At 38.1% G+C, this 14,269-nt stretch overlaps 1 protein-coding gene across 1 annotated transcript in view; it reads right to left on the bottom strand.

The window, feature by feature from the left end:
* Positions 1–2,744: 2,744 nt before the first annotated feature.
* Positions 2,745–14,269, bottom strand: part of LOC121925865 (lymphoid-specific helicase-like) — a 13,196-nt gene continuing 1,671 nt past the window's right edge. Inside the window, exons 2-6 of the mRNA XM_042458438.1 lie at positions 8,684–8,728; positions 7,944–8,168; positions 6,493–6,675; positions 4,202–4,345; positions 2,745–2,967 (exon numbers count right to left, since the gene is read on the bottom strand). Coding sequence (XP_042314372.1) covers positions 2,767–2,967; positions 4,202–4,345; positions 6,493–6,675; positions 7,944–8,168; positions 8,684–8,728 — 798 coding nt within the window. The 3' untranslated portion in view covers positions 2,745–2,766. The remainder of the gene's footprint in view (positions 2,968–4,201; positions 4,346–6,492; positions 6,676–7,943; positions 8,169–8,683; positions 8,729–14,269) is intronic.

Here is a 14,269-nt window from a genome sequence, read left to right as displayed (position 1 = left end):
TGCAGTGCATTCTGGACCTATGTCAGACCCTTGGTCCATTTAGGGCAATATTGTCAGCTCTGAGTGACAACAGTGAGTCAGGCAGGGCTCTGGTATTCCCTGGCCCTAAATGGGCCGGGCAGAGGTGATGTGGAGAGCTAAACAGATATATGTAAAATTAAGGGCAAAAAGGGAAGAATTGGATAAGATGGAAATAAATGAAGCACAAGAAAATCTGATCTATTTAAGAAGAGAATTTAAAGGATTTAAAGGAAATGGAAGATAAGAATTTGGTAGTACTAAGGAAAGAAGTGGAGAAAAAATTGGCAGAATATAAAAAAATCTAGTTATCCTGGTTTGGAAGAATTGAATTAATCAAAATGAAAATATTACCAAAATTAATTTTTTATTCAGAATGATACCATTAAAAGTGTCGGAAACCGAACTGAATAAATGGCAACAGCTAATAAATATATTCTGTAATGGAGGGAAAAGAACAAGATTAAATAAACAATTTTGGTATAAAACACAAAGAGAGGAAGGGTTAGGCCTTCCCAATATAAGAGGATATTATGAGGCTAATCATTTGAGATATGTTATAGAAGGCATTTTGAGTGGGATAGATTTTGAATGGTTAGAAGTGGATATAGAGGAAGTAGATATGAGAATATGGAATATTTTTTAAGAACTTTACTAGGAAAGAAATAAAAATTATTGGAAACCCACTTATAAATAATATAATAGAAATATGGTATAGACATAAAAAGTAGTTAATGAATGAAGATTCAATAATAACACCAATAATAATGGAAAAGAAATTCCCAAAGAACTTGAGAGGATTGTTAGATAAGGAGTTAAAGGAAAGGAAAATAGACAGAATAGAAGATTGGATAGATGTAAGAATAGAAAAAGGAAATATAAAAGAAAAATTTATGGGAATAAAAATTTCATGGTTTCATTATATGCAAATAGAACAGTGGATTAAAAATTGGAGGAAAAGGAATGTAGAAAAGAAAAAGTATACACAATTTGAACAAATAGTTCAGAAAGGAAGAGAAATGGAAGAAAATGATAATATAAAAGGAACTACTAGTAAAATTTATAAAATGTTGATGGAGAATAAAGGAGGAAAAATAAAAGGAAATACTTTAAAGGGACTATGGGAAGAAGAATTAGGATGTAAAATAAATGATAAGGAATGGGATACAATTTGGGAACAAAGACACCTGAAAAATTTATCAGTTCAGATAAAAGAAAATTATTATAAGTTTATTTGGAAATGGTACCTGACTCCAGTGAGATTACATAATATTAATAAGAATAATTCAAAAAATTGTTAGAGAGGTTGTCAAGAAGTAGGGTCATATCTGCATATGTGGTGGCAATGTAAATATGTACAAAATTTTGGGGAAAAAGTGCTATTAGAAATAGAAAATGTTATGAATATAAAAATAGATAGAAGATCGAGTATAGTTTTGTTATCGTTATATAACTCAGAGAAATGGAAAAAAGAAAAAAAGATTTGGTAATCAGTTTGCTTACAGCAGCAAGATTAATAATAGCAAGGTGTTGGAAAATGAAAATAGATGTAGAAGTGGAGGATTGGTACAAAGAGGTATGGAAATTAGCTATTAATGATAAATTGACATGTAAACTGAAAGTTAAAAAAGGACTATGGAAAAGAAATAACTTTGAGGGGATTTGGAAAGAATTTGTTGAGAAAGTACTGAGAAAAGAACATGGAAGATTACCTCCAGAAGACGAACTGAAATTTTGGATGGGATATAAGGATGGAAATGGCTCCGGGGAAGGAGGTCTCTGAGGGGTATATAAAATAATTTGTTAAAATGTAATAGAATGTAGGGGTATATTTGTTTATGAAAATATTATAAAAAATTAAATAAAAAAGTAATAACCAGGCCAAATCCTGGTCAGTTTCTGAAATCAGATAAGATGGGTGTGTTCACAGTGGTATGGTGGTAGAAGCTGTTCTCTGGGATCAAATATATACGATATATTGGAGCATCTATCCCCCAGAAAAAGATTTTACAGAAATGCTGCAGCAGTGTGTGGACAAACATGATTATCAACACCCATGTCTATTGTACCAGTGGCAACTAAAGGTACAGAAGAGGAAAACTGAGTAACAGAAAATATATTGGACATAATGACTCTCCTGAATGTCTGCTAGGAGAAAAAATTAGCAATTTTCAGACAAAGAAAGAAAAAAGCCTGAAGCCTATTAGCATAGCTCTACCTGCCAAAGAGAGTGGGAGGCACAGCCCATGTAAGAACACCCTGCTCTGAAGGAAGATTTATACACTTTCAGATTTTCTAAGGGCTGAAACAGATGGCCCTAAACCGGTGGCTTGATGCAACCCCTTAGAACGCCAGGTATGCCATACCCCCAACCTGATTTTGGCAGCTCAACAAGAAGCAGCAGAAATCCCCTCCTTTGTGAGCCTGCAAAAACTTTGCTTTTCTGCCACGGTGGCAGCTTTGTGGTGTTCCTGCAGCTTGTGGCATCTGAACACTGCATCGCCGGAGCACCACAAAGCCGTGTGGCTGGGTGGCTTCACGGTGGCTTCCTACCAGCTTGGGGGCACACGTCGTTTGAACAACATGCCCCTAAGCTGCCTGGAAGCCACCACAAAGGGGCAGTCCGTTTCGCCCCTAATTTTGTCTAGAAATGAAAAATACATGTAAATACGAATAAGATTCAGTAAAATTTGAAATCTATCCTATTTTTATGACACAAAGCATGGCACAATACAGGTGGATCAGAGCCTACCTTTTCAGGTCATCAAACACATCAGGAAGCAGGAAATTAAGCAGAGACCAAAGCTCAGCTAAGTTGTTTTGCAAAGGAGTTCCAGTTAATAGAAGTTTATTGTCAGTGTTAAACCGTTTTAATTCCTGAATAAGACGACAATTCATATTTTTAATCCTATGTCCTTCATCCACAATTAAGTATTTCCAGCTGAAGTTCTAGAGAAAAATAGCCTCCAGTTATTTCAGAAAGATAGAAAGAAGGAAAAAAAATAATCTCACACATCTTTCAGATTTATCAAATGTCTATTCACCTGAAGGAAAAAACAAACATTATCCTGAAATGTTTAACCGTATGTGCACCTTCCTTGAATATACTAGACCTCAGACTGCTAATGTGGTTATTTACACATTGGCAAGTACAACAGCATAGAGACATACTCTCTGGCAGCCACACACACACACACACATTTAATGCAAGTTTATGCAGTTCCCCCCCTCTGAGCTGGCACGCAAGTAAGTTTCACAAATCACAAGGCAACAGAAATAGAATTTTCAATATAACATTTTCTTACACCATGTGTGACAATGCCACTTATAAAATTTCCAACATAAAACAATGTATGCCAGTCTAAGGGGCCAAACAGACAGACCAAAAAAGCTGGCTTCCAGGCAGCTTAGGAATGTGGCGTTTTGACTCTGCATGCCCCTAAGATGCCCAGAAGCCACCCAGCTGTTCAGACGGGGTAACTTCAAGCTGTTACGGGAGTGTGGCATTTTGATGTCACACCCCCCCCCCAGAGCGGCTTGAAACCACCCAGGGGTTGTGGCCTTTGTCCACCCAAATAGGAGTGGCTCTTTTATTCTCCTATTTAGGTCGGCGTCAGGGTGCGGCATGTGAGTGCCATGGTTCTGGGGTAGCCGCAATCTGCCCTTTTGAGGCAGTCTGTTTTGCCCCTAAGAGACCCCTTCCAAATAAAGGATTTAGCATACAAATTCTGTTGATTAATGGTGCTTACATATGTAGCCTTTTCTGTGTAACTGCAGCCCTCACATGATTTTATGCAAGCTTCAAATGATAACACCTTCAGTTTGCAGTTCTCCAATGTTTTTCCACTACTTCCTCCATCTTTTTTTCTTAACAGAAAAAATGTTAATGAAAAGAAAGATAAAATATCTCCATAATGCCTTCTGAGTGTCTGAAGTATGAGACACATGTATGTGACATAACACTCAAGCCCCCTACTGTATTTTCTGAAAGTTCCAGAATCTTCTAGTGGAATTAAAAATATGATCTCAGTTACCAATATAATCACAGTTACCACAAGATAACAGAATACTGTATATCCCAAGCAGTATGTATGTATGTCTTTAATTCATGTATGCATACACCTTTTTAATTGGATAAATATAATGGGCAGAAAGTAATCTGATGAACAGCCTGTATACACACCTGAAGAAAATTTCTGTCTCTCATGGCAATTTCAAAAGAAGTTATGACCACTGGATGAACATTTAATGAACCTTCTCTCCTTCGAATTTTAGGAATCATTGCACGCCGTTCTTTTTGGTTCCCATGGTAGAGCATTATAGGAATCTATGATTATTTTACACACAAAAAAAATAACCCAATGTGATACAAAACCTATGCAGATTAAAAACATCACTACAACAAGCATTCCTTCATAGCACCGCACTACATCAACCAAACGCAGCAATACATCAACCCCCCTGAATCATTTAATTCAACCTATCAATATACATCTAGTAAATGAAACTCCAAAGCAATAAATCTTTTAAAATTATCTTAAAATTGCAATATTAAAATATAGCAGCAATGAATATTAAAGCTGCTACAACACACTAAATATCAATATAGAATATCAAGTAGCATATGAAAGCCCTAAAAAAACAACTATAAATGCAAACAATACAACTCAGTACAGGGACTAAAACAAACACATTTAATTATTTTCTTCTATGGTTTTTGTTATTATATTTTAATTATATTATTCTATATGTTGTATATTCTGTATTGTAACATTTTTATTATAGTATCTATGATGTTATATTATGTTTTGAATAGAATCATAGAATTCATAAGAGTTGGAAGAGGACTACAAGGCCATCCAGTCCAACCCTGCCATGCAGGAAGTCTCAATCAAGCATCCGGACAGATGGCCATCCAGACTCTGCTTAAAGACCTCCAAGGAAGGAGACTCCACTACACTGAGCAGGGACATAGCTAGGATTTTGGGAAGGGGGGGGGTCCAGATTAAGTGCCACCATTATCAGGGGGCTTGAGTGCGGCGCGGCAGCAGCACACACCATTCATTTTTCTAATGAAGGGGGGGGGTCCAGACCCCAAGAACCCCCCCTTGGCTACGTCCCTGCTCGAGGAGTGTGTTCCACTGTCGAACAGCCCTTACTGTCAGGAAGTACCTTAATGTTGAGGTGGAATCTCTTTTCCTGTAGCTTCTATCTATTGTTCCAAGTCCTGTTCTCTGGGGTAGCAGAAAACAAGCTTGCTCCCTCCTCAATATGACATTCCTTCGAATATTTAAACAGGGCTATCATATCACCTCTTAACCATCTCTTTTCCAGGCTAAACATCCCCAGCTTCCTAAGTCGTTCCTCATAGGACATGGTTTCCAGACCCTTCACCATTTTAGTCACCCTCCTTTGGACATGTTCCAGTTTCTCAATGTCATTTTTGAACTGTGGTTCCCAGAACTGGACACAATATTCCAGGTAGAGCCTGACCAAAGCAGAATACAGTGGCACTATTACATCCCTTGATCTGGACATTATACTTTTATTGATGCAGCCTAAAATTGCATTGGCCTTTTTAACTGCTGCATCGCACTGTTGACTCATATTCAACTTGTGGTCTACTTGGACTCCTAGATCCCATTCACATGTAGTCTCTTTCTGCCAGGTGTCCCCCATCCTATATCTATGTATTTCATTTTTCTGCTCTAAGTGCAGTACCTTACATTTCTTTGTGTTCAATTTCATTTTGTTAGCGGTGGGCCAGCTTTCTAGTTTATTCAGGTCATTTTGAATTTTGATCCTGTCCTCTGGGTATTAGCTACTCCTCTTAATTTGGTGTCATCTGCAAATTTGATAAGTATGCCCCCAATTCTGTCATCGAAGTCATTGATAAAGATGTTGAATAGTACCGGGCCCAGGACAGAGCCTTGTGGGACCCCACAGGTCACTTCTCTCCAGGATGAAAAGAAGCCATTGTTGAGCACACTTTGGGTTTAGCCGGTCAACCAACTACAAATCCAGGTAACAGTTACCTTGTCTAGCCCACATTTTATAATATTGTTTGCAAGAATGCCATGGGGAACCTTGTCAAAATCCTTACTGAAATCAAGATATACTATCCACAGAATAGTCACCCAATCCCACTTGTTTTTGGTTTTGATACCTCTGATACTTTCTCTATTGTGTTGTCATTTTAGAGCTTGGTATCATTTTATTTGATTTTTTTACTTTAAAAACAAAAGTCTGGGTTTTTTTTTTATTCCAGTAGGGCACAGGGATGAGCTGTAAGATTATTTGTACCTCAAGAGAGGAGCAAGAGCCCCATTACTTTGTTAAGCACAAAAGAAAACAAAATTCTGGAAATTTTTAAAACTGCCATGCCTCCCAAACCAGACAGGAGTCTGCCATTATCACAGGAAGCCATCATAAATCAAAAACCAGTTTGTTTTATTATTTTTGAAGACATATTACCTTAGGAGTAAATCTTTGAAATTCTGCCATCCAGTTAGGAAGTGTAGATAGGGGACCACATACTAGGAATGGTCCAGGAACGCCTCTTTCTACCATCAAAGCTATTGTTGCAATACACTGGATTGTTTTTCCTAAGCCCATTTCATCAGCCAAAATACCATTGATGCCATTCTCCCAGAGCATCTGTGTACAGATAAAAAATATGTACTAATCAATTGGTTTTAGTGGACACTGTGCCTTCTCCCAAAGCCATTCACAATTTTAAAAATACACAATTAAGGTGAAACAAAATACACTATTTAAAATATGGAAATTCAAAAGAGGCAATCAAAGACCTGATGAAAGAATAGTTTTTATAGCATATCTAAACTTCAATAGGGATGGAGCCAATATGGCCTCTCTCCACAACTGGAATAACATTATACTTTAAAACAAAATAAAACAATGTGTCACAAGCGAACTAACTTATACTCTCTGGGGATATAAAACAGTGCCTTTGATTAAAATTGCTGTCTTTGGCGAGACTTAAATGAGAGCATGTGGCACTTCAATTATCCTGGCACCATTTAAGGCTTTACATGTCAAAAGACAACACTCTGCATGGAACACAGAAACAAACCTAAATCCAATATTTTTTGTTACTGTGTGCCTTCAAGTTGTTTCCAACTTATGGCAACTCTATTCTGGTTTGTTTCAGAGATTTGCCTTCCCCTGAAGCTAAGAGCATGGGGCCTGTCCAATGTCACCCAATGGGATTCAGACTGAGCTGGGAATCGAATCCTGGACTCCAGAGTTGTAGTCTAATGCTCAAACCACTGGCTCTCATTCAATATTATTACAAATGATCTTGTAAACCACATTACAGACAACTGGTTATCACACGTTGCACAAGCTGCAGTTTCTGAACACATTACAAAGGCAGCTGTCTAATCAAGAAATCGATCAAGTTAACCAAGATCCACAACATGGATCAGAGGCCAGATCCACCTTCCAATAGGTCTCCAGAATGCTTGCTGGGTTCAGGAAATCCCCTAGGTATGAATCAGGTCCTTCAGAGTAACTGGTAACATGCTCCAGGACTAGCTGGACATGTCTTATATGGACCAAGCCATCAGTTGCTTGTATCTAATTCCTCCTTGCATCTAGACACGATTCGGGCATCACACCAGACCACAGTTAAACTTCTTTTAGACATTATTTTGCACAATGTCTCGACATTACTTACATCATTCAGAGGCAGGCATGCAAATAGCTTAAGAGTTTTAAAACGCAGAAATAGCTAGACCATACTTGTACCATGCATCTAAATAGACCTGTTTGAAATAAGTGCCATGTGTGCTTGGTAAAAACAATAGCTGGAAGCAGTAGCCAGGTGAATGGAAACATGTGCACCATCAATATCTATTTTTTAAAACACATAACTACTAAGATACACACTTAAAAAAACATACCCTAAGCCATTCCATGCCTTCAACCTGGTACCACCTCATTACTCCTCCAGTTAAAAGCTTTGGCTGCTGAAAAGGTACTGGCTGTCCATTAAATTTTCGTACTGGGTCAAAAAAGTGCTTGGCACTGTGACGCACTGCCTGTGACAGCCTGTCCTTAATAATGCTGTTTGAGTCCCCGTTGCTCTGCAGTTCTTCTACACACAGTTTTGGGGAAAAGGTTTCAAGCTAAAGGAAGAAGTTTATAGATAATTATTTCACAAGCACACGTGAGAAGACTTAAATGCTATCACTCATTAAGGCAAGCTGCTTTACCACTAACAGTTAGGTCTGATCAAGTCAATATTTTTGTTTTAAAAAAGCGCTGGAGAAAGCTGTTCTGAACTCAAAACAACAACATGCATTTCTTGCGACAGTTATACTATATATTAAAGGACAAATTGCTTACCTGTGACCCTAGTGCTTTGAGTGCTCATCTGTGAACTAGTACATGCACAACTGTAGTCAGAACCTAGCAAAGTTCTCAAGTTTTCTTGGCAGATGCCACACGTCCTTTTCCCAGAGTAAGTATACTTAAAAATTACTAATGTAAAATAAACCTTCACAATAGTTCAAGGAAATTATAGAAACAGAAATAAGACTGTTATGGAGAATTAAATGCAAGAACAGCAGGTCATGGTCTTAAATGTATGTTTCCCAGGCAAGTAATATTTACAAACAGGATTGAAGCAAAGCTGCTATACCTTATCCTCTTCAATTTTACTTTTTTTGGCTGCTGATAAAATCTCCTACAAAAGAAAAAAAAACATGAAATGAAATGTTTGTTAGAACTTTAAAGATACGGAGCAACATTAAATTTCACAAGCTTAACAAAAGTATCTCAACAAGCTAACAGAAGGACAATATATAATATGCCTGATACATAATGAGAATACAGTTCAGACACTATACATGTATGTTAGAGGGATGAGCAGGATAGGACCAATTTAAACTATCTACCTCATGGGAATAATAGTATTAAAGTTACACACTTAATTTTGTTCACTTTAAGGGTTCTTCTTTCTGGTTGAAATTATCCGAGTGTTTGTGGATCTCAATGGCTTCCTGGGCATCCTGAATGGTAGTGGTTGGCATGGTCCAGAACTTCAGTGTTTTCAAACAGTATTTGAAAGTGAACAAAACTTGGCTACCAGTCCTGAGAATAGCAACATAAGGACTCAGCAAATGCAAATAGGAACATTCAGAGTCAGGGGCTTCCCAGCAGATAACTGATCACCAATTAGCAGACATTAATCCTCGTTTGCTAGCTCCTCCCAGCTGAGGCCAGCCATCAACACAGAACAATAACATGAAAATCACTCTTGCATTCCCAGGCTCACAAGCGTATATATACAACCAATTTTTCCAGGCAAAGCATTCTCTGAAGATGCCAGCCACAGATGGCTGCGAAACGTCAGAAAGGAACTCGCTACAACATGGCCACATAGCCTGAAAAACCCACAAAAAACTAAAGACAAGATAGATGAGTTTGGCATAACTTTTTTCTGAGAAACCTATGGTGGCTCTTAGTAATCAAAGATTTCCTTCTAAGTGTGCATAGATTGGTTGTTACTCTTTCCTTATAGCCCTCTTTTGTGCCCATTTTGAAGAGAGGGACAACATTTGGCTCTTTGTCGCGGCTGTCCTCCAAAAATTCTCAAAGAGGATGACTCTGGCTCTGAGATTAAATCTGCAAGTTCCTTTAGCACTCTTGGATACAATTTTAGCACTGTGGGAGACTTGAATTTATTACAGTGGCTAAGTTTTAATTTAACTTCCTCTCTGCCTGTACTGGCCGCAGCCTCTTACTGTAATGCATGGTTTCTTACTTCATCAGAGCAATTCCTTTTGGGAAAAGACTGATTAAAGAAAGTACTGAACTGTTTGTCCTGCTCTCTGTCCTATTACCATTTTACCATCTTCTGTAGCGAGAGCCTTATCAATTCTCATCCTCCCTTAATTACAAATAGCAAATAATCTTGTTTATAAAGTTCTGACTTCTTGATCAAGCCTGAGTCTCATCCCGAGCGTTAACTTCTACTTCCCCTGACAAGCTATTTGTTTTCATCGGGCTTTGTGAATTCCCCTCTAACTCATTCTTATACATGTCTTTTTAAAATCTTTTAAAACATCCCTACAAAAAATTCAAAAAGACAAGGCACACCCTCTACCTGTACTGGCTGCAGTCACCTTACTGTGATCATGTGTTCTACTTTCACACAGAGTACAGTTTTTCTTTTGGAGAAGACTAAGGGCCACTAATTCTACACTATTGACCACTTCATCTCTGTTGTGTTAAATCAAATCCAAAACAGCTGATCTCTGTTGTTCCTCCTCTACTTTTGTAAAATGAATTTGATTTATTGGACCTTACATCTGTTCCCACATTTGACTTCCAAAAAAATATCATGGTGGTTTGAAATGTCCCATCGTTACTATATTTTTCCTTTAAAATATTGGTCATTTGTTTCAGGAAGATACATCTAAATCTTCGCCAGTTACAGCCTTTCCGATAGGAGAATCCTCAACTTTTTTCCATGTGGAAAATTTACGCATGTGTTGAGTTGAATATTTAATTTATTTAAATAAAAATCTAAATATTATTTCCTTATAAAAGGTTAAAATATGAATCACATGGCATGTGCAAATGAAAATATGTATTTGAATAAACAAAATATTTTTTTTCATATACTGTGTTTGAGTAGGGTGGGTGATGTTCGCACGCAGACGTAATGTGAGGTCCAAAGGGTAAAATGTTTGAGTACCCACTGCAATAATATCACTAGTACTGATGAGAACTGGTAGAGTATTTGACAATAACAGTGAAAACGGGAATATTCCAAAATGCCTGGAGTTTAATCATTTGCTAATTAACATAATGTATATCTTGAATTTATAAGATGTTGCCATGGATGCAACTTTCTGAAATGCCATGAAAATCATGGAACCAGAACTGGGAGGAGACTTCAGGGTCATTTACTCCAATTCATTACCAATACAGCAGATTTACTGCTAAAACATTGCTGGCAGATGGCTCTTTTGAAAACCTTTTACCAAAGATATTCCAAGTCATGTACTTCCTTGCAAACAGGTCACACTGTTAGGTAGGCTTTCCACCTAATGTTCAAGTACTATACATCTACATGAAGCCCTCAGTTATTTGAAGACTACCATATTGCTCCCATTGTCTATCTCCAGGCTAAATATATTTTTTTTTCACACCTTTCTTACAGGTTTTAGTTTTCAGGACCATCACTGTTTTCACTGCCTCCTCAGACAAAGAAACTCTGACATGTACACAAGGTGAAATCTGTACTTGTCAGCAGCTGCTTGTGTGTATTCAGTAAATATAGCTGCGTAACATCAGACTTTATTCCAACATTTACAACATATTTGTTTTACTACAAATAATAGAGCTTTTAGAAAACATTGCTTGATCCGGTATGTTCGTTTGGCTTCAGTCAGCCAAACTGGCCCATGTGAAGGCTTGGTGAAGGCAGAATGAAGAACTGAGAATCCCCCAACATTTTTATAGGAGATAAATGTTAGAAATACATATAGCCCCAAAATCATTGGGAGGAGCCACTTTCTCCAGGGTCTTCCTTCTAAGGAAGATACCTAAAATGTCCATACTTCATTAAGCATTCTTTGTTTAATTCAAATTGTTCATGCTCGGAATAATTCCAAGACAAACAGAAGTCTGGAAAGAATACTGAGGTGAACTTCCAAATAGCATTCCCTCTATTGGAATGGCCATGCATACCCTGAGAAGAGGGAAACAGGACTTTTTTAGACTCCTCCAGATATAGCACACTTTTGGACCCAAGGGTATCCTTAGTATACCGGTTTTAAGAACAACTAGATCCATTAAGAGGATATAAACAGCTCAGAATATACCAGTCACAGTAATTTGACTAAAAAAAAGAGCTGTAACAATCACTCATCTGAATATTCAGAGCTGAAATGATGCACTAAATGTACACCATACCAGCTGAGATAAATTCCTACTTGGCCATGAAGCTCATCACAGCTTTGAGACTGTTGCTGCCCAAGAGGAGTGGATCTGTAGCCTGGCAATTACCTTTTTGACATGACATCAGAGATATTGTATGTTCTGTCTTCTCTGGCTCTCTTTTTTGCAGCTGTAAAAAAATATTACATAGGTTTCAGCATCTGAATTTACCAAGATAAAAACAGAAAAGTTCCTTTGTTTTTAGAGTTTCATAAGACTTACCTGATTTACCTTCTCTCTCACCACTTAGTTTTTCATTCTAAAAAACAAAATAATTGGAAACAAATAGAGGGAAAGAAAAGGAAAGTAAAAAGGAAGGGAGGAAAAAGGGAGAGAAAAAGAGAAGGAGAGAAAAGGGGAGAGTGGAAGGAAGGAAAAAAAAAGAAGGAGTAGGGGAAAAAAAGAGAAAGGAGGGGAAAAAGGGGGGAAAGGGGAAAAAAAAGGGGGGAGAAGAAGAGGGGGAGGAGGGAGGGAGGAAAGCAAGAGGGGAAAGGAAGAGAGAGTGAGGAGTGAGAAGATAAGGAGGAAAGGATGAAAAGGGGAAATAAGATGTGTGTAAAACAAAAAGAGTGGGATAAAATGTGAAGATAAAAACTCTAGGGAGATTGATGGTAATGGTACGTCGTCAAGGACAACTTCAACCACAATACAGAAATGGCATGTAGACCCATGCGGTTTCAGTTGTATACAAAGAGGAGCGCTAAGTGGTTTAGATACGCCAAGGAGAAGGGGGGATGGCGTAGAAGATGTGGATTATGTTATGTAGTGGCCAGGAGCAGGGAAAAAGCGAAGAGAGGAAAGGAAAAGGAAAAGAAGGTATCAAGAGAAAAAATAAAAGAGATTAGAGTAATCGGCATGAGAAAGAACAACAACAAATTACAAAAAAGAGAGTAATTAAAGGAAAGGGAAGGTGACGACAGGTGTGTTGTACACGTATAGTAGAGAAAAGGGGGACAATGAGGAAGAGAAAAGGAGGAAGAGAGAAGGATAAGGGGATAGTGGGGAGGAGGAGATAGAAATAGGGGGGAACTGTGGGCAAAGAGGGAAGGATAAATAGGAGGGAAAATAAAGATGAAAAAATAAGATAAAAAAGGAGGAGAGAGAGAAGAAGGAAGGGAGGAAGAAGCAATTTTAGACGTTTAAAATAGGGGTGAACTCAGAGGTTAAACAAGTTGAGGACTGTTGGAATGTGAGACCGGCGAGAATAAGAGAGCTTGGACTGAATTGACCAAGAAAAAAGGAAGCGGACTCGTTTCGGTCGTATTGTTAAGGTTCCTTTCAAAACAGAACTTTTAGGAAGATAAAAGCGTAGCTCAACGATGATAATGAATGGGCGAAAATAACAGGGTGGTCATTGCAAAAAAGTGTGACACTGAGATGTGTTTGTGGTTACACTCTTGTGAAATTGTGGTAAGGGTATGTTCGTAAATGGGATTTCAGCGTCTCCCAGGACTTAGTTGCATCATGTACTATCCTAAGTTGGTGTGGTATCGGAAATGTTTTTATCAGGTTCTCATTTAAGAGACGGAGATGGCAGAAATTGACAGTTGTGCAGACTCACCTTTGGTCGCTATGTGTGGGAAAAATGGGGTATAAGTGAAGAAATAATCTATGGTCAGCCATCTTGGGACCCACGGGTGTCAATACTTGGGGTTGTGTCTATTTTATTTTAAAGTACTGAGCAGAATAGGGAATAATTCTTTGTATAACCAATCAAGCTGAGCCAATCCTCATCTAAGGAGAGTATGAGTGGATTGCTGTATGGGACGAACACACAGATGAAAGAACGGCAGATGAATACATTGCAGAAAAGAGATGTTGGGACGAGGGGACACGGTAACTGGTTTGTCTAGCAGACAATAACAAGCGTGGGAGACTATACTGGCACACCAACGAAGACGAAACAAAAAAAGGGGGGAGGTATAAGAAGGAGGGTGGAGAAAAGCGCAATTATATAGAGATGGGAATTGCAGGTCCGGAACTACAGAACATTATTGACATTAGGAAAAGAGGAAGGGGTGAAGGTAAGTATAGAGTGGACGGAAAAGGAACGGGTTAAAGAATTGGTGCAAAACACGTAGTTAAGAATTAGACAGTAAGAAAGGGATAATATAACAAATAAAAAGATGAAAGAAAGAAGAAGCAAAAAGAGAACAAAAAAGAGCAAAAAAAACAAAGGAGAAAAAAAGATGATGGGACAAAGAAGCATAAAAATAAGGGCGAGGAATGGGAAGTAAGGGAGATGAAGAGAGGAGGGGTGGTGATTGATGGGAGAAAT

The sequence above is a fragment of the Sceloporus undulatus genome, chromosome 3 (genome assembly GCF_019175285.1).
Source record: "Sceloporus undulatus isolate JIND9_A2432 ecotype Alabama chromosome 3, SceUnd_v1.1, whole genome shotgun sequence".
Taxonomy (NCBI): Eukaryota; Metazoa; Chordata; class Lepidosauria; order Squamata; family Phrynosomatidae; genus Sceloporus; species Sceloporus undulatus.
This window is presented reverse-complemented; position numbering and strand designations above follow the sequence as displayed.